We start from the raw sequence: 23,818 nt of genomic DNA on the forward strand, positions 1-23,818 counted from the left end.
AAGTTCTTATGTTATTTGCTAATTAGATATAAAAGTCTAATTTTTTTACAGGTGGCATCACCATGCCCAAGACTTATTAAAAAACAAAAGCTTGTAAAATCTATCACGATATATACGATATATAAGGTGGAAGGATAAATAAAGAAGTATTTTTATGGATATGGCTGGAGACACTGTGTGTTATTCATAACATGTAAAGGCAGTTGGCTAGTAAAGTTAATTTGAAAGCTAGATAGTGATTGATTTTATTGATGTTATTGATGAGAGGAGTTTCAGCAGAGTCGTCCTTTCTTATTTTGTCTGTATACTAGTTATATAGATGTTATCTCTTATAAATAGTTAATTATCTTGCAGATATGACCCCCAGACAAATCAGTGGTCTTGCGATGTGGCCCCTACAACATCATGTCGCACAAGTGTAGGAGTAGCAGTACTGGATGGCTTTTTGTATGCAGTTGGAGGGCAAGATGGAGTACAGTGTCTCAATCATGTAGAAAGGTAAACAATTCATATTGGATGTAAGTAGAGCAGTTGTGTGGTCAAAGAGTGTTTTGGAGTTCAGTGTGCTTTTCTAGGCATGGTCCAATAGGATATGTCATTATTTGGAGTACTTTGATAAGAGGATTGTGTCACCAAACCAATTTTGGGGACCCTGTGTTTTACAGTTTGGTCCAAACTATTGTGCGGCTTGACTTTTTCACATACAGTGATAGCTTTGATAGATGTAAAAACTGATTTTGGTAAGAAGAGGGTGGGGGGGATTTTTGCAACTTGAGCTGAGCCAGATGTTATATTGAGAATATTGAAATTGATTTTATCCAGTACAAATAGCAACAGTCATATGATATTATTTTCTTTATCAGCCATTGTATCAGCATGTAAGCTGACGTTTAGTTTGGTTATACAGCGCACTAAACTGTAATGAACAAAAATTCTGTATTTGTAATTTGTGGGCGATTGAATCTGGTGACTGGGTATGACATATGGTGTTACCCATTGTTTCATGAATAGAGTTAATGAATTCTGTTGTTTTATTGAAATAAAGGATGTGAAGAGAATCTCCTTGCCTCCATATTAGAATCATGTGATTATCTCAAGGCCATGCCAGCATTAAGAGAATCCACTCATCATCAAAAACTTTTTTTAATATAAACACTGAAATTCATGAGGATGAAATGATATAATTAACAACTTATGACAGTTTCCAGAAAATAGTAAAATACCCTATTATTAAGGAATTTGTGGAAATACATTTGGCTGTATATCTTATTAAATGTAATGGTGGATTTCAACTTAATAAGCCATGGGACTCAGTGAAGAAATTACAGTCCTCATTAAAACAAAATTTTATGCAGAATGCCATGCTAGCAGCACTTAACCACCTCACAAACTATGACACTTTCATGCATAAAAATAGTGATCCAGGAAGTGTAGAATTTGTTTGTTTTATTCCATTCTGTACCCACAAAAGTAGTCCTCTATCAATTTCTGTCAGTGGTGACCATTTTTCATCTGTTCAACACATATTCCATTTACTATATTACTGTTCAGTTTTAAACTGTTGAAGATGGTCACCACTTACTGAAGTTAGTACTCTGAGTACAATTTTTGTGATAATACCCTTTAGTGACAGAAACAAATTCTACGTAATTGTATTACTTTGACAACTGAATTTTGACTACAATGGACCCAAAATTCAACATAGGGTGTTCATGCAATATCACCTTACGCATTCATCTGTGTGCCTCAGTTGGAGACATCAAACAGAGGGCACTAAACTTGACAGAGGACAGGCATGCAACCAAGACCTATGTGCGTATACCATTGCACCAACTTTTGGTATGAACTTAGTGATATGGAAAGCAATCTCCAGTTTAAAACTCAGCTGAAAGTGAGTTGTTAGGAACCAAAATATCATGTAACATGTTGTCATCATCCAGAAACATCAAGGAATTCACCAGAAACTTTTAATATTTAGTTCAATCTTCTTTTTCATTTGTTTCTTAATCTTCATGTTAAGATGCTGTTCAATTGTTTTGGCTGAATTAAATACACCTATGTGATCAGAATCACAGATATTGTGTCATCTGCTCCTCTTCTGATGCCACAGCTTAGTCAATTCATGAACATCGTAGTGAACACAGTACTGCTGGTTTCATATCTTCTTAAGTAAAAGCAGACAGAAGTTATTAACTATGTTCATACAAATAAAAAGGACATGTTTCTATCTGAAATAATATAAAATTCTGTTTTCAGTATGACTTTAGCATCGTAAGTGATTGTCTTTATCTGGCAAAAAGTATTTCTTTCAAAATTTCAATTTTTGGTATAGGTAGATGGCTCAAGGGGGATTGTCGTGAAAGCCTTGTTTTGGGTTAGAAATTCATGAACAAACAGTGAAGCTGATTAGACGCATTATTGTGACTGCTTAGGCTTTCCTGGCATAGTAATTCTTGGTGGTTTCCTTGGGTTTGAGGCCAAATCATAAAATCAACATGAATCAATAATTTGGCAAAGCATCAGTCCACTATCTTAAATCGAGATGCCACTTTTGTTTCCTGTCGTGTCATCAGTTTTCAGTGAAACTCAGTAGCAGTGTCTCTCCTGCAAATGGTGGACAAATGAACTGCCAAAACATTGAGACATGTTGACTTCAGATTCCAGCAGCAAACTGAGGAGGAGACTAGCAGATGCATCATTGTGTTATAAGTGCCATGATTTGTTTCATTACAAATTTCATTATTTTCTTGGTGTTGATTCACACATGTGACACAGAACTTCTACCATTTGATCATTAAACTTTATGCCACTGGAGTCTAATAATACCTTCATGTTAGATTGAACGTATTCAACTTTTTTCCCCATTCAGCCTTTTCAGAATGTTATTACACATTAATATTAATTTAATTCCCATACAGCTGTAGTTTATCTTCTGTTAAAATCTGAGTTATTCTGAATTTGTGTAAACATCTTTCAGCAGTTCCCAAGTAGTGTTTGTCTGTTTTAGGTCAAAATTCAACGAATACAGATCAAATTTTGCAGTGACAAATAAGTGCGTAGGCATCCCTGCTCAGTGGCAATTTGAATAAAAGCATTTCAGTTGTTTGGCTACCATATTTACAAAAAACTAAAAAGAAAAAAAAAAGATTATGAAACTGATGTTTTGGCCAGCTTTGCAGCAGTTCTCTTGAGGTAGCTTTATAAGCCACTTGTTTCATTCTTACAACAATGAAAATTATTGCTTGCTGTGGAAAAATTATATTATCTCATCACCAGTAACCTCTCTTGTACGTAATTGTCAATAATAGTGTTAAATATCCACAGCTCGTGGTCTAGTGGCTAGCGTTGCTGCCTCTGGATCACGGGGTCCCGGGTTCGATTCCCGGGTGGATTGAGGATTTTCTCTGTCCGGGGAATGGGTGTTTGTGTTGCCCTCATCATTTCATCATCATTATTATTCGTGACAGTAGCCAGATTGGACTGTTTAGAAATTGGGGCTTTGTACAGGTGCTGATAATCATGCAGTTGAGTGCCCCACAAACCAATCATCATCATCAATAATTTTAAACAGTAGAAAATCCAGGATAGAGTGGAACAACATTATGGAAAGGATAGTGGCTAGTCACCATATTGTGGAGATGCTGAGTCACAGATAGGCACAGCAAAAAGACTGTCAGAAAGTGAGCTTTCAGCCAACAAGGCCTCTGTCAGAAATACACACGCACACACACACACACACACACACACACACACACACACACACACACACACGTGCGACCTCAGTCTCTGCTGAGGCCACACTGTGAGCAGCAGTGCATGAGGAGGGAAGCAACCAGGTGGTGAGGAGAAGGAGGAGGCCGAGGGGGGCGGGGGAGGTTGTGGGTAGGGGGGGGATTAAGTGCTGCTTGTCAGAGGGTAGTACAGGGATGAGGTGGAGAGAGGGTAGGACAGCTAGGTGACAAGAGAGCTTTGTAGTCCTGGAATGGGAACAGGCTAGATTAGTAAGGACAATGACTAACAAAGTTTGAGGCCAGGAGATTTATGGGAATGAAGAATATATTGCAGGGAGGGTTTCCACCTGTGCAGTTCAGAAATCCGGTGTTGGTGGAACAGTCCAGATGGTACAGGCTGTGAAAGAGACATTGAAATGAAGAATGTCATGTTGGGTGGCGTGTTCAGCAATGGGGTGGTCTAGCTGTTTCTCAGACACAGTTTGTTGGTGCCCCTTAATGCGTACAAACAGCTTGTTGGTTGTCATGCCCATATAGAATGAGCACAGCAGTTGTAGCTTAGCTTGTAGATCACATGACTGGTTTCACAGGTAACCCTGCCTTTGATGGGATAGGATTTATGGGAGAGATCTAGGCATCTAGGACTATTTCAGGGATACAAGCCATGAGGAAAGGGGTTGAGAAAAGGTGTTGTGTAGGGATGGATGAGTGTATTGTGTAGATGTGGTGGGTGGTGGAATTCCAGTGTTGGAAGGATAGTGAGTAGGACATTCCTCATTTCAGGACATGACAAGAGGTAGTGGACACCCTAGTGAAAAATGTGATTCAGTCGCTCCAGTCCTGGGTGGTGCTGAGTCACGAGGGGAATGATCCTGTGTGGCCACATTGTGGGACTTTGGGAGGTGGTGAGTGACTGGAGAGATAAGGCAAAGGAGATGTGATTTTTGTACAAGATTTTTTTTTTGGGGCGGGGGGGGGGGGGGGGGGGGGAGAATTACTGTTTGTGAAGACCTCATTGAGACTCTCGATATATTTCATCAGAGAACATTCATCACTATAGATGCCTTAGTCACAAGTGGCTAGGCTGTGTGAAAGGGTCTTCTTTGTATAGAATGGGTGGCAGCTGTCGAAGTGGGAGATAGCTGGTGGTTGGTAGGATTGATGTGGACGGAGACCCTGATGTAGCCATCTTTGAGGTGAAGGTGAACATTGAAGATGATGGCTTGTTGGGCTGAGTAGGACCAGGTGAATGAAATGGGGGGAGGTGTTGATGTAATGCAGGAATGTAGGTAGGGTGTCCTCACCCTCGATCCAGATCATGAAGATGTCATCACTGCATCTGAACCAGGTGAGGACTTTAGATTCTGGGTGTTTATGAAGGATTTCCCTAGATGGTCCTTGAATAGGTTGGCATAGGATGTTGCTGTGCAGGTGCCCATAGCTATACCGTAGATTTGTTTGTACATAGTGCCTTCAAAGGAGAAGTGAGGGTTTTTTTTTTCCCCCCCCAATATCATTTGCTGTTGATGCCCTCAGGTACCTGGAGCAGTAGTTTTCATTATCTTCATGACCCTGTTTGAAACGTTGGCACCAAACAAGATGTGATGCAGTGCCACACCTCCATCCACTCATAAATATTTAAAGTGAACACGAATTGTAAGTTCATTTTCTTACTACAAGTTAAAACTTGCTAAGCAAACCAAAAGATGTGTAACTTTTAAATAACAAACAATGAAATATGCTTTCAATATAGTTGTCAGAGTAAAAATTCTGGAAATATACAATCCATGAAATGAAATGGAAAATTCCATGTAGTTTTTCACAACAGAAAAAAGTTGTTTACTGTGGAGTGGTGGCCCAGACAAATACATGATAGCTGTATTTTGGGTCACAAGGAAACCCCTTTACATGCATGTTAAGAATGCTATCACAACAAATACATGCTGCAGTGATACCTGTTCTTAAGCAGAGTACAGCAGTGTAAATAAATCACTTCCAACTGTATTTTGAGGTGTACAGTATCTGATGCAACTGAAAATGCAATGCTATGTAAATACTTTCAACACATTTTATTGGCCACACAAGTCTTGAAATGCTGTCTCAAATCTCTGTTGAAATTGAAAGTTCTTTGTTGATAAACCACTAAATATGTGTTTAGAGATAATTGTAATGGTGAAAGACAGTTAAAAAAGTTGAGCGTCCTGTACCAAGTGTGTCCACAAATGATTTACTTTTATCACACACTTTAATAATCCCTATATCATTCCCTTGGAGTGTCATGTTTGAAATTATTTATGTGTGTCATTTTATCAGTGTAAGAAGCTGTGCATGTGCGGCAGAACGGGGCATGAAGTTAGTGCAGCTTGCCCCCTCGGCCTGCCCCTTTTGAACGAGCTGTGGGGACTTGCCGGTGCCAGTGCCTTGTGGGACAACGTTGAAACAAAGTGCCCTACGTCGTCATGACTTGCCTCAAATAGCAAATCAAAGATAATGCTTTCGAAGACAGTATCACCAGCCACATATAAAGACCCTTAAAGGAATGGTGTATCAGATATGGGTCCCTCCTCCAGGACACATAGCTCTTCTTTGAATATCCTGACCCAACCAGAAAAAGCGGATATGTAGGCTTTACTGTGTAGGTGATGACCCCTCATAAGTGTATTATGTGACATTGAAAGTGTATAATGTAATGTAGAGATACAGTATTCAAAGGCAATTTCCCACCTGGGGCCTTCATGATGAGTGCCCTCTTCTTTTACTGCAGTCCTTTCCTTCCAGAGTGGTCTTTCCATCAAGGTAGCAACATATTCCCACAAGAATGTTTTCCTACAACAGTAATGAGCCCACTGAAATTATCACTGATTATCAATGAATTTAATTTACTGTTTTTCCTTTTGCCTTGCAACAGAAACCTGTCAGTTGTAAATGGTGGTGGGTGTCGAGGTTGGAGGAATGAGCAATGGAAAGAGGTTTTACACTTCATACTAGCCATGTGAATTTCAGGTTTATGTGATTTTTGTACCATTTCCAATTTGGGCAACAGAGTGAGGTTTGTGACACTTTTATTCGATGTAATGCTCGTCTGGTTGATATAACTGGAAAAATTTCACACTTAAATTAGAATACAGCAAATTGTATGTACCTGCTCTACTCTATTACATTTTAAACAAGGGTTGCAGTGCACTGCTTTCTCCAACAAAGGGAATTTATTATATGAATGCATGGTGTCTATTCCTTCGCACATATCCAAAAGACGGGCACCATGCAGAATCTGCAGCTGTGATACATATTTTGCAAATTGAAGATAGAGGGTGGTAAAGTAAAGTAAAGTAAAGGGAAGGAACAGTTTATGTCAGCTGCATCTGGACTTTGTGTGGAATCAGCACCAATGAGTGAAAATGTTTACCAGTTTGGGAACCTGGGATCTCTTGCTTACACAGAAGTTGTGTTAAATACTGCACCATCTGGACACAGTGTTTATCATGGTTGCGCAAACTATCTCAGCATGCTTCTTGGTCTGGCACACATTTTCACTTGTTGCCACTGATTTTGCGTAACGTCCTGATACAGCTGACACAGTTCCTTTCCTTTTTCCTCCTCCACCTTCACTTTAGATAATAGTGAATTTAGTCGGCTTCTCTGTTGTTATACTAGAGAATGTTCAAAATTTGTTCCTTAAATCTGTCTGTGATATATGGTTACCAAATTTGGAGACACACATTGTTTCGTATATAACGTCAATAGATACACAAATATACACACAAAATTCAAGCTTTCGCAACCAACGGTTGCTTCTTCAGGAAAGAGGGAAAGACGAAAGGATGTGGGTTTTAAGGGAGAGGGTAAGGAGTCATTCCAATCCCGGGAGCGGAAAGGCTTACCTTAGGGGGGAAAAAGGACAGGTGTACACTCGCTCGCTTGCGCGCGCGCACACACACACACACACACACACACACACACACCCACACACCCACACACCCACTCACACACTCACACTCACACACAGACACACAGACACACACACACACACACACATATCCATCCATACATACATACATATAATCACAAGCAGACATATTTAAAGGCAAAGAGTGTGGGCAGAGATGTCAGTCGAGGCGTAAGTGCAGAGGCAAAGATGATGTTGAATGACAGGTGAGGTATGAGTGGCGGCAACTTTAAATTAGCGGAGATTGAGGCCTGGTGGATAACGAGAAGAGAGGATATATTGAGTGTACACCTGTCCTTTTTTTCCCCCTACAGTAAGTCTTTCCGCTCCCGGGATTAGAATGACTCCCTATACACAAATATCCCGCACGTCCAGGGCCTCGCTGCAATGGAGCACTTCCTTTCACGTTGATCCCCTGCCACCCTACCTAAAACCTCTTTCCTCATCACCTTAGCCAGCTTCATCCTGACCCACAACTTCTTCACTTTTGAAGGCCAGACATACCAACAATTAAAGGGAACAGCCATGGGTACCAGGATGGCCCCCTCGTACGCCAACCTATTCATGGGTCGCTTAGAGGAAGCCTTCTTGGTTACCCAAGCCTGCCAACCCAAAGTTTGGTACAGATTTATGGATGACATCTTCATGATCTGGACTCACAGTGAAGAAAAACTCCAGAATTTCCTCTCCAACTTCAACTCCTTTGGTTCCATCAGATTCACCTGGTCCTACTCCAAATCCCATGCCACTTTCCTTGACGTTGACCTCCATCTGTCCAATGGCCAGCTTCACACATCCGTCCACATCAAACCCACCAACAAGCAACAGTACCTCCATTATGACAGCTGCCACCCATTCCATATCAAACGGTCGCTACCCTACAGCCTAGGCCTTCGTAGCAAACGAATCTGCTCCAGTCCTGAATCCCTGACCCATTACACCAACAACCTGAAAACAGCTTTCGCATCCCGCAACTACCCTCCCGACCTGGTACAGAAGCAAATAACCAGAGCCACTTCCTCATCCCCTCAAACCCAGAACCTCTCACAGAACAACTCCAAAAGTGCCCCACTTGTGACAGGATACTTCCCGGGAGTGGATCACACTCAGAATGTGGCTCTCCAGCAGGGATACGACTTCCTAAAATCCTGCCCCAAAATGAGATCCATCCTTCATGAAATCCTCCCCACTCCACCAAGAGTGTCTTTCCACCGTCCACCTAACCTTCGTAACCTCTTGGTTCATCCCTATGAAATCCCCAAACCACCTTCCCTACCCTCTGGCTCCTACCCTTGTAACCGCCCCCGGTGTAAAACCTGTCCTATGCACCCTCCCACCACCACCTACTCCAGTCCTGTAACCCAGAAGGTGTACACGATCAAAGGCAGAGCCATGTGTGAAAGCACCCATGTAATTTACCAACTGACCTGCCTACACTGTGACGCTTTCTATGTGGGAATGACCAGCAACAAACTGTCCATTCGCATGAATGGACACAGGCAGACAGTGTTTGTTGGTAATGAGGATCACCCTGTGGCTAAACATGCCTTGGTGCACGGCCAGCACATCTTGGCACAGTGTTAAACCGTCCGAGTTAGCTGGATACTTCCCACTAACACCAACCTGTCAGAACTCCGGAGATGGGAACTTGCACTTCAGTATATCCTCTCTTCTCAATATCTGCCAGGCCTCAACCTCCGCTAATTTCAAGTTGCCGCCGCTCATACCTCACCTGTCTTTCAACAACTTCTTTGCCTCTGTACTTCCGCCTCGACTGACATCTCTGCCTGAACTCTTTGCCTTTACAAGTGTGTGTGTGTGTGTGTGTGTGTGTGTGTGTGTGTGTGTGTGTGTGTGTACACCTGTCCTTTTTTCCCCCCTGCGGTAAGTCTTTTTTATTTATTGTGCCTGTCTACCGGCGCTTTCCCGCTTGGTAAGTCTTGGTGCAACTAGACACTATAGTCTTGGTGAATGCACTGCCTTGTGGTACCCATTTCAAATTCATTCTGATAATGTACTTAGCTATACTAGATTTCATTCTCATTTATAGTAAGTAAACTAAATGTAAGTACTTACTGTAACATCTCCTTCTAGGGATGAGCCTGCAGATAGTAGGTGACAGCATCAAGACATTTCAGTGGCTCTTGTGTTTGGTAAACATTGCTCTATCCCTATACACTTGTAAATAAATAAATAAAAACACCCTTGTTTCCAGGCCACTAGCACATGTGTGTATCACATTAGTTGACAAAGAGGTACTTTGTTTGAATCCTGTTGTGAAAGGTACTTCCACTATCAGTATTTTTCCTGTAAAGGGAGAAGTGGTGATGGCATCAGGTATCTGATCATCAGACTCTGTGCTCCAGTCCTCAGTTAAAATTCCAAGCTATACTGCATTGTCTCATTGAATGAGTGCATGTGACGGTGTTGATGGAGAACCACTCTTTGAATGGGAACATTAAGGGCAGTGGACATCTCGGAGCTGTGTGGTGGTACCAGATTTCGTCCTCTCCCTCACCCCACAACACTGATGGCATGAACGCAATGGCAAACCACCTGTACTTAAATCTTTCCCAAGATACCAACATGTGATTCCCACTTCTGACTCCAACACTCATTCCTTCAGTATATGACTGGCTTTGATAAGATAAATCAACTTCCGGAATTCTAAGACACTGTGCTCTCTGTATGCCCTCGTGATCTCCTTCTTTTTAGTGTACAAACACCTGCATCATACATTAAAAGCAATTTTGATTTTCTAAGCTGGCATCTTCTGTTTATTTCCTGATGATTGTGTCTCAGTTTGCACTTAAACTTTTGCCACTGCAGTCCAAACGTTTATCTTGTTGCATTTTGAAAATTATACTGCCATAACTGCTGCCTTTTTACGACTGTAGAATGTGACATGTATACAGTGTCAGTTCTATTTCTGTACTACCCGGTTTGACAATCTTAACTATTCAGAAAGAGCCAACAACATACACAGTCCTCGGAACAAATGATCAATGTGTATTACAAAACTGTATGGTATAATTTTTTAGAAATAGAACTGTTAGACAAAATTTTATAGCACTTCAGTGCTATATATTCTGGTCCTTTCTCACTGTTGGTGTGACATAAAAATGTTGAGAAAAGGAAAACTAATCTACTAAGTGTTGTTCAGGATTCAGAAGACTGAAAGGTATTTCCTGGATAAAAATTATTTTCTACTGAATTTGTTTTTTTCTCTCTGCCCAGATATGACCCAAAAGAAAACAAATGGAGTAAAGTTGCACCTATGACCACACGGCGACTAGGTGTTGCAGTAGCTGTTCTTGGAGGTTTTCTTTATGCTATTGGAGGGTCAGATGGCCAGTGTCCGCTTAATACAGGTAAGTACTGGAAAAAAAGTATAATATGCTGCAAAGGGGTTGGTCTATTGCATTTGAGGAGCAGTAATACATCTCACAGCATTTGGTTTGTTAATTAAGCAGTTAACATTTTATTGCACAACCAATTGTAGAGTTTATTTCTGCATTTGTCATTTTACCATAATACGAGAGCTACCCATGGAATGAGTTTTACCATAGCCATAAACAGCAGGAGATGTAGTGTCCTTGTTGTATTTATTGAAATAAATATGACAAGTGTCAAAATATTATGTGGCATACATTACATCCACAATTGTGGATATTTGTCACATCATAAGATAAAATTTTACACCCCTTTGACACAGAAGTTTGCTGCAAGGAATTAGAACTTGGGTGCAATAGCCATGTGCACCTCTTCTTTACCTGAAAATTTTGGCAATATACATAAGAAGAAGTGGAAATTAAGACTTTCATAAAATAGCATTTGGATAGCTGCCGGCTGTCAGGGTCTGTAATCACAAAGTAGTGGTTCTCCATGATGCAAACCTTGCTCCACATTTTATTATTGATGGGGTATAACTGCTTATTACTCCCTTCATCATAATTTTTTTTTTTAAAACTTCAAGGAACTATCAGCAGTGATGTCTCTTCTGAGCACTCGTGTCATCCATCACACACACTGAACAGAGCTGACTATGAATTTTGATCAGCACTTCACATTATGCATCTAAACTTGTCACAGACATAACATTGCTGTCAGAGGGGAAGAAAACAGTCGCAAATGTCAGTTGTTATGATGATGGTACTGAAAGCTTTGGCAAAATGGCAGCTGTTGTTCAATGGGTTCATCAAGCATTGTCTTTTGCAGTGCATGTTATATTACCTTTATGCACTGTGGAAAAAGTTATTTTATGAATAACCATAATTTTTTTCATGTACTTTCTTTGTAGAGTTTTTGTTAAATGTACTTACCATGCGATCAGATCAAGGGAACTATGGAGAAGTAAAAGTCATCGCAACGCATGTTATTTCTATTCCATCTAGAGACATACGTACTGACACTCTGCTACTTTCCATATCACCCTAACAAATTTGCCAAGGCCAGGCTGCGTGCAACAGCACATAATGTGAGAAGCAGTGTGGGTGATATGGCTAAGGAGGGGGCAGCAGATTAGGGGTGGAGAAGGGTGAAGAGGGTAGCATACAGGGACATGATGGGAAGACAATAAGGCAGGTAGGTGTAGACGGGAGGTTAGACGATGGGAGGGTATGGGTGGAGAAACAGAGAAGTAAAAGGACTGGGTGCGTTGGTGGAATAGAATGCTTTGTAGTGCTGGGGTTGGAACAGGGAAGGAGATGGGTGGGTGAAGGACAGTGACTAACGAAGACTGAGGCTGGGAGGGTGGGGTGTCTCTCACAGACAGCTTATCACTTGTTGTCAGTTATTCATTATTACAATTTTGATAGTTGTCTTTGGACTGGACTCTTTGCTATTTGACAGATGGAAAGTGCCATTCTGCAATGTGTGATCAAAAGAATTTCCACACTAGGCAAGAAGAGTGCTTTAGACTTATGTTCCTTTATCATATTAAATTTGTGTATTTGATCTAGGAGGGAGAACTTTTAGGTTCTGAAACAGGTTAAGGTACATGTTAAAGCAAGAAAGCAACTATTGGAAATTAATTTTATTTGTTATGTTAAAAATTAAGTATCGTTTAACTGCTATATTCTATTTGGGATTTGGGTTGGTTTCCAATTGCTGCTTGTGACATACCAGCAAAGCACCAAGTTCCTTTCCTCCTTTTTTTCCATGCATGTCTTTGTATTTAAGAGGTGTAATCATGTGTTTCAGTAACTGTAAAGTGTAGATTTGAGCACTTCATAGCACAGTTGTCATTTCTTTTGAGTTGACAACTACATAGCTCAGTAAGACATCAGCCTCTGTTGACGACACTTCAGGAATGTAGCAAAGATTTCGTATGTAGTGAAGATTAGGTAAAATTTACTTTTGCATTGTGTCTTCACTCTCTTTTAGTTACTAGGCTGTTCGTGTGCAAAGGTGGTGTGAAATTTCAGCATGCATGTGTCTTTTCTCCAGTCATCTGGTTTGGTTTTCCTCTTTTAACTTGTTTTGGATGGATATCATCTTCACTTTTGTTTATCCAGTAATCTACATCACTGGAAAACAGCTCGACAAGGTTTATGGGCCATTCAGTTTTATATTTGAGACTATGGAGCTAGAGACACAGATTTCTGTCCTTTGATGTTGAGGACAAAGATGTGGGTGGTGAAGTGTGCAGAAGAGGTGGCAGGGAGACATTCATTATTGGCCCCCTCCAACTGCCACTTTTACTGCTCCACAGTGTAGTTGTTTAGCTGTCGTGGAATTGTTGGTCCCATTTGTGCTATTTTGATGAGTTTACGAGTTATATCTAAAATTAAAATACGTACATAAAATTATTACATTTTATTGGAACTTAAGTTGTGGCTCCCTCTATGGGTGTTAGTGGCAGTCAGCAGCCTATAAAAAATTCACCCATGCAGCAAAAATTGCTTCGAATTTTCTACTAATCTCCACAATAAAGTAAAACCTGTGTAGAATACAACCAATACAATCAGTAAAGACTACACAAAAAGGGAGGAAAGTGCTGTTTGAGTTCTTTCCAACCAGGATTATTACCAAATTATCCATCTCTTACATTGTTTTTCATGGGCTAAAAGTACAATGAGTGATCTTTATTGCCAGTGTAGTATTTCCCACTTAATAAATGAGCAAAAACCAGTGCAGCGAAGTGGTAAAATGCTTCCTGAAGTAAAAATTATGTAAGAATTGTGGAGTGGTATATCCTGTAGTGACTTAGCCACCTAAATTAGAAAGCATCTTTAAATGCCACCTTTCCGTAGTGAAGTTTGTTTTTTGCAGCTTAACTGTTCACTGCAGAAATGTTTTATAAGACTGACTGTGTTATAACATGTGTATTGTTTTCTAAGATATTCCTGCATCTAACGACTTTTTTTTTTCCCCCCCCAATTCATTTTGATGTAGTGGAGCGCTACGACCCTAGGCAGAACAAGTGGTCGCCTGTGTCCCCCATGTCAACACGACGCAAGCACTTGGGCTGTGCCGTGTTTAACAATCTCATATATGCTGTTGGGGGCAGAGACGACTGCATGGAGCTGTCCAGCGCCGAGCGGTATAATCCACACTCAAACACATGGAGCCCAATTGTTGCTATGACATCGCGAAGAAGTGGGGTAAGAAAACTGTGCTAAAATTAATACTGAAATGTTTCAACCAATGAGTATGAAAGGTAAATTTTGTTTCTTCACTCTCACCTCTTCCCTTCTTCATTTGTTTAAGTGATGTGCTTTCATCCCATGATGATAGGAGCAACTCAGTTGTGACTGGTGCGCACTTGCCAGAAAGAAACAGCAGGATTTTTTCAGTGAGCAAAAAAACAGAGAACTTAACTGTAAATGATGAGCACATACTTGGCTGTTGTTCGAAAAATTGTGCATCTAAGGCTTTTGTCTTGGCAGACATCAATTCTCTGCAAGAATTAACTGTGATTGTTACTAAAATAAATGGAAAAGAGGATGCATTGTTTTTGTAATGAGGCCTCAAGATTATTTTGTTCCAGTCATCCTGATTGGGGTTTGCTTGGTTTTCCAAAACCATTTCAGTTAAATTTCAAGTTGGCTTATTACCATTAGACATGGTCATCAACTTCATTACTTAGCTATTACAGCAAAGCTTGCTCAAAATGGAATCACATGGGGCCAAAATAAATTTTCCGGGTTGGACAAGTTTCTAGATTATACAAAACTCACGAGGCTACATAAAGCTTCTCAGATGTCATGCACAAAAAATATAATTTGTATTTTTCCATTTATTTACATACCTTCACTCCTGCACAGTAGATGTTCATTTAGTGTATATTGTGCAATAAAACACCAGACTACTACACTAATTGGTAAATAAGATGGGATTTCCTTAATTTTATTCTAACTTTCAATTTATTTTTTGTTGTGTGTGCATAATGTTGTTATTGTATTTATTTGCTTTAAAGTTTAATTTTTTTGCCACATATCAAGGAGGGAAACCTGTTTGGAAATTCTATTTAATTTTTTTTTTCTATGCAATTTTTTGCATTATACAGTTGTTCAAGCTGCTTGGGAGCAAATTGAATAACATTGTTTATGCACATAATAGCTTCTTCAGGCACATTAATTTTTCTAAACATCATTTTGTTCATTTTCTTCTTTCTGATCCCCTTCTGTGTTACAGATTTCTATTGAATCTGTTGCTCAAGTAAAAGTACAGTGAGTGAGTTGACAGAAAGTCATAATTTCGAATGTAATCATTTGCACTACATGAAATGTTTCAGATTTTAATTAATTCAGTAATTCCAGCTGCATTTTCTTGAGCTTTGATGGCCACAAAAGTCTTGATCTTGACCTCCAAACTCTATTTTGTTGAAGCCCTTGTAATAGTTGTGGTCTTTTATTTCCCTTATGACTAAGCAATCCTATTTACTGCATTCGGAGCTGAAACTGACCATGCAAAAGCAAATATACTTTTGGCTTCTTCAAAACTAAGAACAAGAAACTGCGTTAATAAACACCTTTAATGGGACTTGAATGTGTAAATAACCCCCATTTCATGGGTTGTGTGAAATTGTTTTGAACCTGGTAGAAACCAAGCTAATGTCACGTTTGATAACTTGACATTGGGGTGGGGGCAGGCTTCATTGTCCAGGAAAAGGGGAACTTGGTGATTTCCTTTTTTCATTTTGGTATTGAAAAAGCTCATCATTCTTCCGTGAGACTATTCACCATCCATGCCTTTTTATTGCTTCACACTGTAACTGGAAGCTTACTGACATAAATGTCTTTGAAATTACATGGTTTTGCCGCCTTTCCAGTCACCAGTGGTTTCTCAATTTCACCTTATACGTTTCCACACGGCAGTACACTAAGTGTGGACATTTTTCTGCTGGCCCACTTTTCACCTTGAATTGCTAGAGATTTTCAAGTGAGTGCACTATCAGTGAATGATAAAACAGTCCCATTTCTTCAGCAATGAACACAATTTTTGGGTCATAATTTGTAGTTAAGTTATACAGAATGTCTTCCATTTTGTTGCTACACTTTCCTGGACATCCTTACCTTCCCCCACCACGTCATTAGATGTCCAGCCAACCTGTGGTTGCCTTAAACTCTGTATTTTCAAACTCTTTAATGACTTTGAGCCTCACTTTGCAACATGGGTCCAGACAAAGAAAAGGTTTTGCCTTGCACTTATGAAGCATTTCCTACACAATCTTGTTAATTTCTTCATCTTCCTTGCCTTTCTTTTTCATTTGCCTGTTCTCTTTCATTCATTCATCCCCTGTCTCATTATTGTTTCTTAAAGTATCATGAATTTCTGTTTTCCACATTTGAAATACACTTTATTTCACGCACAGAGGGTTTGTTTTTCTCACTTGCCTCGATTATCTTAATCTTTTCGTTAAGTGTTAGTGACCCACACTGCAAGTGCTACTACTCAACTGAAACTGGCGGAAAGTAATGCAGGTAGTGCATTTCTTTGGAATGCTTGACCTTGCCAGGCGAAACCATTGTTTAACAGAACACCATCCACTTCTTCCACTGTGCAAATTCAAAGTTAATAATTGTGCCCAAAACATTTTTATGTATTATGAAGCCAGTTCCAAGGTGCAATGTATTTTTCATAATTTATTTTTCTTTGGACACCTGAAATCTCCAGAATCAAAATTGATTTCATCCATGAATCTGGTTTCTTGTAGTGGCGTTATGAAGGTGTCTGTAAGAGGTTTTTGTTTTCCAGCTTTCAGAAGAGAATTTATGTTGAAAGTAGCTATGTAACTTGATTTCTTTGGATTTTACACGAGGTACCAAGACACTCCGGCTTCTCTCTGTGTAATGCTGCTGACTCCCCAGATTTCAGTTGTCTGCCTGTGCACTAGTGTAGCAGATAGTCCACTTGTGGTGATCTGTTTAACATCTCAATGTTCCACGATTGATAATATTAATTATGTGGTGATTCTTATTGTTAGAGCCACTGGTTTACAACCATGGATGTTATAGTGGTTTTTTATGTTTACCTCTAGAGCCTTCCCTTATCTGCTACCTGGGGACACGTCCAGTAAAGGAACAGGATCCCCCTAAGATGTGGTTGTTGTTCTTGTTATAATAATAATTAATAATAATTATTATTATAATTACTACTACTACTACTACTACTACTAGCACCAGCAGCTAAGTCACCAGCTGAAAATGACTGACTGTGCTTGGTTTTATGCCATTTGTTTTTTAAATTGGGCATGAATAGTTCAGCTAATCATCACATTTGTAGCGCCTTTAACTTATTCAAACTATTTCTTGTAAACTGCATTTGAAGTTTTGCTTTTGGGTGCAAAGACAAATAAGTTTTGTGGTTGTTTAACATATGAACATGCTATGCACAGCTGCCCACATAAGAGGCACAGTTTTATTACATTTGCTCCACAGCATAATAATAATTTCCTTGGTAGTCTTACTGTACACTAATCATACTGAAAATTAGAATCTTTTAAAGCTGAATAGTAAGTTATCTGAAATGAGTGGAATTTGTGGTAGGAGCTCTTTTGAACTGATATACGAGGGTGAGTCGAATGAAAACCTTAAATTTGTAATAACAAATGGAAATTTCGCGCCGTTATCCTGTAATTTGGTAAACATGCTACAAACAGTGTGCAGAATGGCCTGTAGGTGGCAGAATAGTGCAGATGCACACATACCGTCGCAGTATCAGTGTAAAGATGGCTGCCACACTTGCGACTTGCACCAGGTAAGAACAGTGTTCTGTTGTTCAGTTTTTCCGCAGTGAATGTGTGAAACTTATTGAAATTCATCGAAGAATGAAGGTTCAATACGATGATGCATGTTTGTCACAGCAGCAAGTCTATGAATGGAGTAGGAAGTTTGCAAATGGTGTGACTTCAGTGGAAGATGCTCCTCGTCCAGGTCAGGCACAAGAAGTTGTGACTCCACAGAACATTGCAGCAGTTGAAGCCATAGTGAAGGAAAACTGCCGAGTGACACTGAATGACATTGCAGCATGTTTACAGATTAGTCATGGGTCAGCACACCACATTGTGCATGATGTGCTCCAGTTTCACAAAGTGTCTGCAAGATGGGTGCCACGGCAGTTTATCCCTGAAATGAGAGAACGCGTGTTGATGCTTGTGAAGAATTTCTACGGTGCTTTGAATGAGAAGGTGTTGGCTTCCTTGCAAGAACTGTTCCTGGGGACAAAATGTGGGTTCACTTCCACCAACTGGAAACAAAGAGATCGAGCAAAGAATGGCACCATTCCTCATCACCAAAACCAAAGAAGTTTCGAACAGAACCATCAGCAGGGAAAGTTATGCTGACTGTCTTTTGGGACAAAAAGGCATCATTTTGGAGCATTACATGCCTAGAGAGACCACTGTCACCAGTGCATCATTCACAGATCTCCTAAAAAATCATCTGCGGCCTGCAATCAAATCAAAGTGACGTGGATTGCTGTCAACAGTTGTACTTTTGCCACATGAGAATCAACAGGTGTACTTTTGCAACATGACAATGCAAGGCCCACCACTGCCTGTACAACAGTTGCAACAATCACAGACCTGCATTTTGAGTGTCTTCCTCATCCACCATACTCACCAGACCTTGCCCCAAGTGATTTCCATATGTTTGGACCACTCAAAGACGCAATGGGTGGAAAGAAGTTCCGTTCTGATGAAGAGGTATTCCACACGGTGCACGAGTGGTTGCACGGACTACCAAAAGAATTTTTTTCTAAAGGAATTTATGCACTTTGTAAGGGAAAGAGGACTTGCGTTAAGCTTGGGGGAGAATATGTTGAAAAGTGATACAGCTTTGTACCACTCCTGCACAATAAATAATATTTTTTAAAAAATATTTAAGGTTTTCATTTGACTCACCCTCGTACCAGAATATTGAGCAGATCTAGGCATTGTGGTGGAAAGTTTATGGTTTCGTCTTGGTTCATAATTGTATCAGTGGATTTAAATATGTTTTCTTCCCTCAGTATCACATGCTGTTAACTGACTTGTTTGTTGAATTATGTCCATTTTTATAGCTAATATTGTTTCCTTACATAAACATTATGTAGTTCCTCTCTATAAGCAGCTACACTTTTTCAATGAGTTGTTCCTCTGTCTTTACTATGTTGCACAACTCATCAGTTAAGATGATTTTGTCAGAGTGAACATCAGTGCAATAAGTGCCATTTCCAAGTTGCATTCAGAACCATTAGATAAAATTTGAGAATGTTTAAAGCTATCTTGAACTTTTTCGCTAGAAAAACACATTGATGCAAGAGAAGCATACAATGCTCTGGTGACCTCCACTGTGTGATGGCGACCACTTCACTCGTATCTCCGCCACAACGGCCACCAACACACAACCACCGTGGTACACAACAGGGAAATCGAGGAATATATATTGTTCATTGTATTTAATTATCCTTTAACTTAATACAGCAACATGTGCCACAACCATGTTACAATATTGCAATGTTTCTGTTAAATAAAAGATAAAAATAAACAAATTAAGTTTATATTTTATATTTCATGGCACATGCAAGAATTTGTACATTTTTAGGTTGGATTAGCTGTCGTAAATGGACAGCTGTATGCTGTGGGAGGTTTTGATGGAACTGCATATTTGAAGACAATAGAGGTATATGACACAGAGCAGAACCAGTGGAGGTTATGTGGTGCAATGAACTATCGTCGTCTTGGTGGTGGAGTTGGAGTCATGCGTGCTCCGCAGACAGAGAACTATTTCTGGTAGTATTTATTTTATAAGACCATTTTTCAAACTGAATTAAGTATATTAACAATAACTTGAAACCACCATAGAACTTACCTTGTTACTGACATTTTCTTGCTTTCAGTAAAAGGAAGATACCTGGATAGAATTGGTCATCAAGATTCCTGCAGTCACTGCTGTATGCTATTAACTCATCTGCTAAATATTTTGGAAGACCAAGGAACACAAAAGTCAAATAGCGGTGTGTACTCTGAACATCCATTTTTGTAACTTCAGGTACATAGGACAACTAATTATCATACTAATGTATGATTGTGGAGCAGTGCTTTTATATTGTTGTATTTGCTTAGGTAAGTTTTCTAATAGCAATTTGATATCAGTATTATTTTTCAGTGTATTTATTTTGCAATAACATGGAATTATATGTAATTGTTGAATGTTTATACGACTGTCACCTTTGGTGTCAGCTTTTATGTTTTTTGATAATTGTTGCCTAAGCTTTGAAGAATGAGAATTGTGACGTGTAAATACATGTGAGATGTTTCTAAAATTAAACATTTCCATTGTCATTAAGGCGTTAGATTGTGCCAGTTTTTGTTAGTCACAATACTATCTTAAAATCCACAATTGTTATACAATTTTTCATGTAGCATTGTTGTGTTTTCCAGGATGCCGCTGTGGCCATTTATTTGATTTATTGGGTTATTTAGATCCTACCTATCAGTACAAACAGTAAATACATAGTTATTATATTTCAGCATCACAACAATTACTACTGATGCAGGACACACCAAAGTTTTTACTGACATTTAGTTTTATATGTAAATGTAAGAAACTATGTAAGGCTGACAAAATGTGTTAGATATCTTTAGCCACAGTCTCTTTTGTGATTGTGGTGTGTGAAAAATTGACAATGAGGAATGTATTTTAAGGGAGGGTGGAAACTCGATTCAGTTATAAGTTAAGATTTTGATTTTGTGTAACAAGAAACTTTCTGTAACCTGTCCCTTTAGTTAGTTTAATTTGAAACTTTAATCTTTGTACATTTAGAGGTGATATAGTATTTGTTAAATGACTGGCACAGAAAGAGGAAGAGGTCATGCAACAGGAAAAAGTAGAAAAATCATTTTAGGAGCTCTCTACTGGTGATTCACAAGTGTATGTCATATTCTTTCCAGTTGTTTGACAGAACCGATGAAGAACTGATTGATTAAATGGAGTCAGATATGTTGTGTCCAATGGGGTGTTACAGTATATTAACGCAGCAGTCTCTCCCACATCTTGATTACAAAATTTAATAATTTCCAGTACACTTCTTAATTCATACCTCCTGCCCCTTATGTTTCCTTTATGCATCTTAGAGTTTATGCATCTTAGGGTGGGCACAAACCTTATCAAATCACAGCAGTTTCCAGTGATAACAGCTGTGGAACCTGTAGTTTGCATGTAACCTCACAGCCACTTCCTCTGGTTCAGCCCCACTCTTTGCAGAACCATTATTTTTTACACATTGCTGCCAAGCTCAAACACATGAGTTTATGTAACTAGGATAAATCATAAAACTGTGGATTAATGCGGCATTTTAAATGAATTAGTAATATGATCAGTGAGAAGACTTATTAATGATTAAGCATTTGTACTTTTGTTTTAAGATTGCTTTTAAATAATTTAAAAATTTTCCAGTGGAAAACACTCGAGCAGCTGAATGTAAATAGGGGAAATTGTAAACAGCTACAAAATTGGCATTCAATAATGTGATATTTCTATGCTGGAAAGAACATACACGAGGATGAAATAAGTGAGAACAGAAAACTGTTACTGGAGGATTTGTGTTCTATTCCATCTGTTAACATTAAAATTCAGTAAATGTTGTTAGAAGCCTGGTGTGAAAAGCTAATCAAGCTCACATAAAATAAGTCACACAGTACAGCTCCCTCCCCCCCCCCCCTCCCCTCCAGTGTGCGCGCGCCCACACACATACACACACACACATACACATACACACACACACACACACACACACACACACACACACACACACACACACACACACACAAGAAATAATGGATGAAAGTGAAACCCTCTGACAAAGAGTATGAAATGTGCAGGAGTGACGCAGTTATTAACTACATAGTGAGAAGCAGCTGAAAAAGCCTGAGAAGTGACCGAGGAAATAAAATATTTGATACATATCTTGATAATTGAGTTAGACGTGTGCTTCAAAGATACATCTGAAGCAAATAACAATAGTCTTTATCAGTGGATTCAGGCCTGTGCAGACGATGTTTTTTTGTGTTTGTTTCTTTTCCATGTTGCTAAATTTTACTTCAAAAAATATTGACTGTTTGTATCTTCATTGGTGGCTTATAGGCTTTAATAGTCACAATTTTTTATCACCTATGTTGTTTACTGCCAGGTGTGTCTGGATACACATCTTAAGATGATATTTATGTGAAAATTCATGGTATTCATTATTCATTTTGGTTGTCATACCTTGAAAAGACAATTTTTGAATAATATATGTTGTTTAAAAAGAGCTAAATGTACTTTTGTATGTCTTTGATTGGGAAACGAAAGAATGCTAGGCAAAATTTAGAAGGGAAAAAGTCATTCATTGTCATAACATTGAAATGCCGTGTTCATTCTGATCTTGGATTGGTAATATGAATTACAGATGTTTGTATTTTTAAGTTTCTGGATAGTGTATATTTTATTTTTAAAAAAATACACTCAATTTAACGAACTTCTTTCTTCTAAACTTAAGATGATGAGGATTGCATACGTGTGATTTTAATAATCACTAAAACACTTGTGACGACTTGTAAAAGTCAACTTGTTACTCCACAAATGCGCGCCCTCAAGAAAAACACGTTACTTTCCTGGCCAATGTTTAGAATTTGAAGAGGACTGTAGCTCAAAGTGTTGAGAAAGTAAAATGGACATTTACCATATTTTAAAAAGTTCCAAATAGAAGTTGCCCGTGATTGTGTGTGTGCTTTGTATGGGGATGCTACTGAGGAGGATGTAGAGGTAGGATGGTAATGCAAAAATAAAAGAAGCAGTAAAAGTAAAGAGTGAGTTCCTTAGAAATATGCCACACAAAAAACAGCCAAAAGCAATGAATTACACAGAAGACCATCAGACGAGGCTGACAAATTATTGAGAAATGTTTACGTGGAAGCTGAGATAAATACATCTCTGAAATTAAAACAGACATATATGGATGCAATAATACAGCGTACAAAGTATTGAAATATCTCAACACTAAGTTAAGAGAGAGAGAAACAATCCAAATAATACAAAAAGAACAGTATTTGGGATGTTGTGAGGGAATGTGTACAGCTATGAAAGATGAAGTAGTAGTAGAATGAGCTTTAAAACAGATAAAAAACAAAAAAAGGAACAAGCGGTGATGATAGAATAAAACTGTTCAAAATATTTGATATTTATAAACCTATATTAGAGAAACAAATATCTTTCACTTCAGTTGAAGCACACTGTGGTACACTCTATCTTCAAGAAAGGAGACCAGTTAAATTGTGAAAACTGCTGAGTAATAAGCTTACTGAACACAGTCAACTGGTTATACTACATAATCATTACAAGAGAAATGAGTAAATTTTCTGAATTTATATTGAAAGTAGAGCAATCAGGATTCAGATGAAGAATGAGCTATATTGGTAACATAATTAACTTGCAGCAAATTATTGGACCCCATAAGGAGTACATTATCTTCAGTAATTTCATTTAAGCTTTTGCTTTTTTTAAGAGGTAAGTTCTTCCAGATATGTAGCTGTGATTTCCCTAACATTTAATAGACATCATAAAATACATGTATGAAGAGTCAAATATGTATTGCCAGCAAAAGTAATTAAAACTGAAAGATCGTCAATGTAGATTTAAGATAATGGTGCAGGTTATCACACATGCTTTTGAATATC

At 38.9% G+C, this 23,818-nt stretch overlaps 1 protein-coding gene across 3 annotated transcripts in view; it reads left to right on the plus strand.

Annotated features, from left to right (window-relative positions):
* Positions 1-22,620, plus strand: part of LOC126272967 (kelch-like protein diablo) — a 73,914-nt gene extending 51,294 nt beyond the window's left edge. Inside the window, exons 8-13 of one of the 3 annotated variants that reach the window (XR_007549288.1) lie at positions 355-498; positions 10,915-11,048; positions 14,074-14,282; positions 19,707-19,894; positions 20,002-20,118; positions 20,546-22,620. Coding sequence is in view for 1 of the 3 variants with exons in the window: in XM_049976297.1 (XP_049832254.1) it covers positions 355-498; positions 10,915-11,048; positions 14,074-14,282; positions 19,707-19,894; positions 20,002-20,023 (697 nt within the window). In the remaining 2 variants the exon portion in view is untranslated. Of the gene's footprint in view, positions 1-354; positions 499-10,914; positions 11,049-14,073; positions 14,283-19,706; positions 19,895-20,001 lie in introns of all 3 variants that reach the window. The other 2 variants (XR_007549287.1, XM_049976297.1) reach the window with 2 other exon arrangements.
* The last annotated feature ends 1,198 nt before the right edge of the window (positions 22,621-23,818 follow it).

This window comes from Schistocerca gregaria, chromosome 5, assembly GCF_023897955.1.
Source record: "Schistocerca gregaria isolate iqSchGreg1 chromosome 5, iqSchGreg1.2, whole genome shotgun sequence".
Taxonomy (NCBI): Eukaryota; Metazoa; Arthropoda; class Insecta; order Orthoptera; family Acrididae; genus Schistocerca; species Schistocerca gregaria.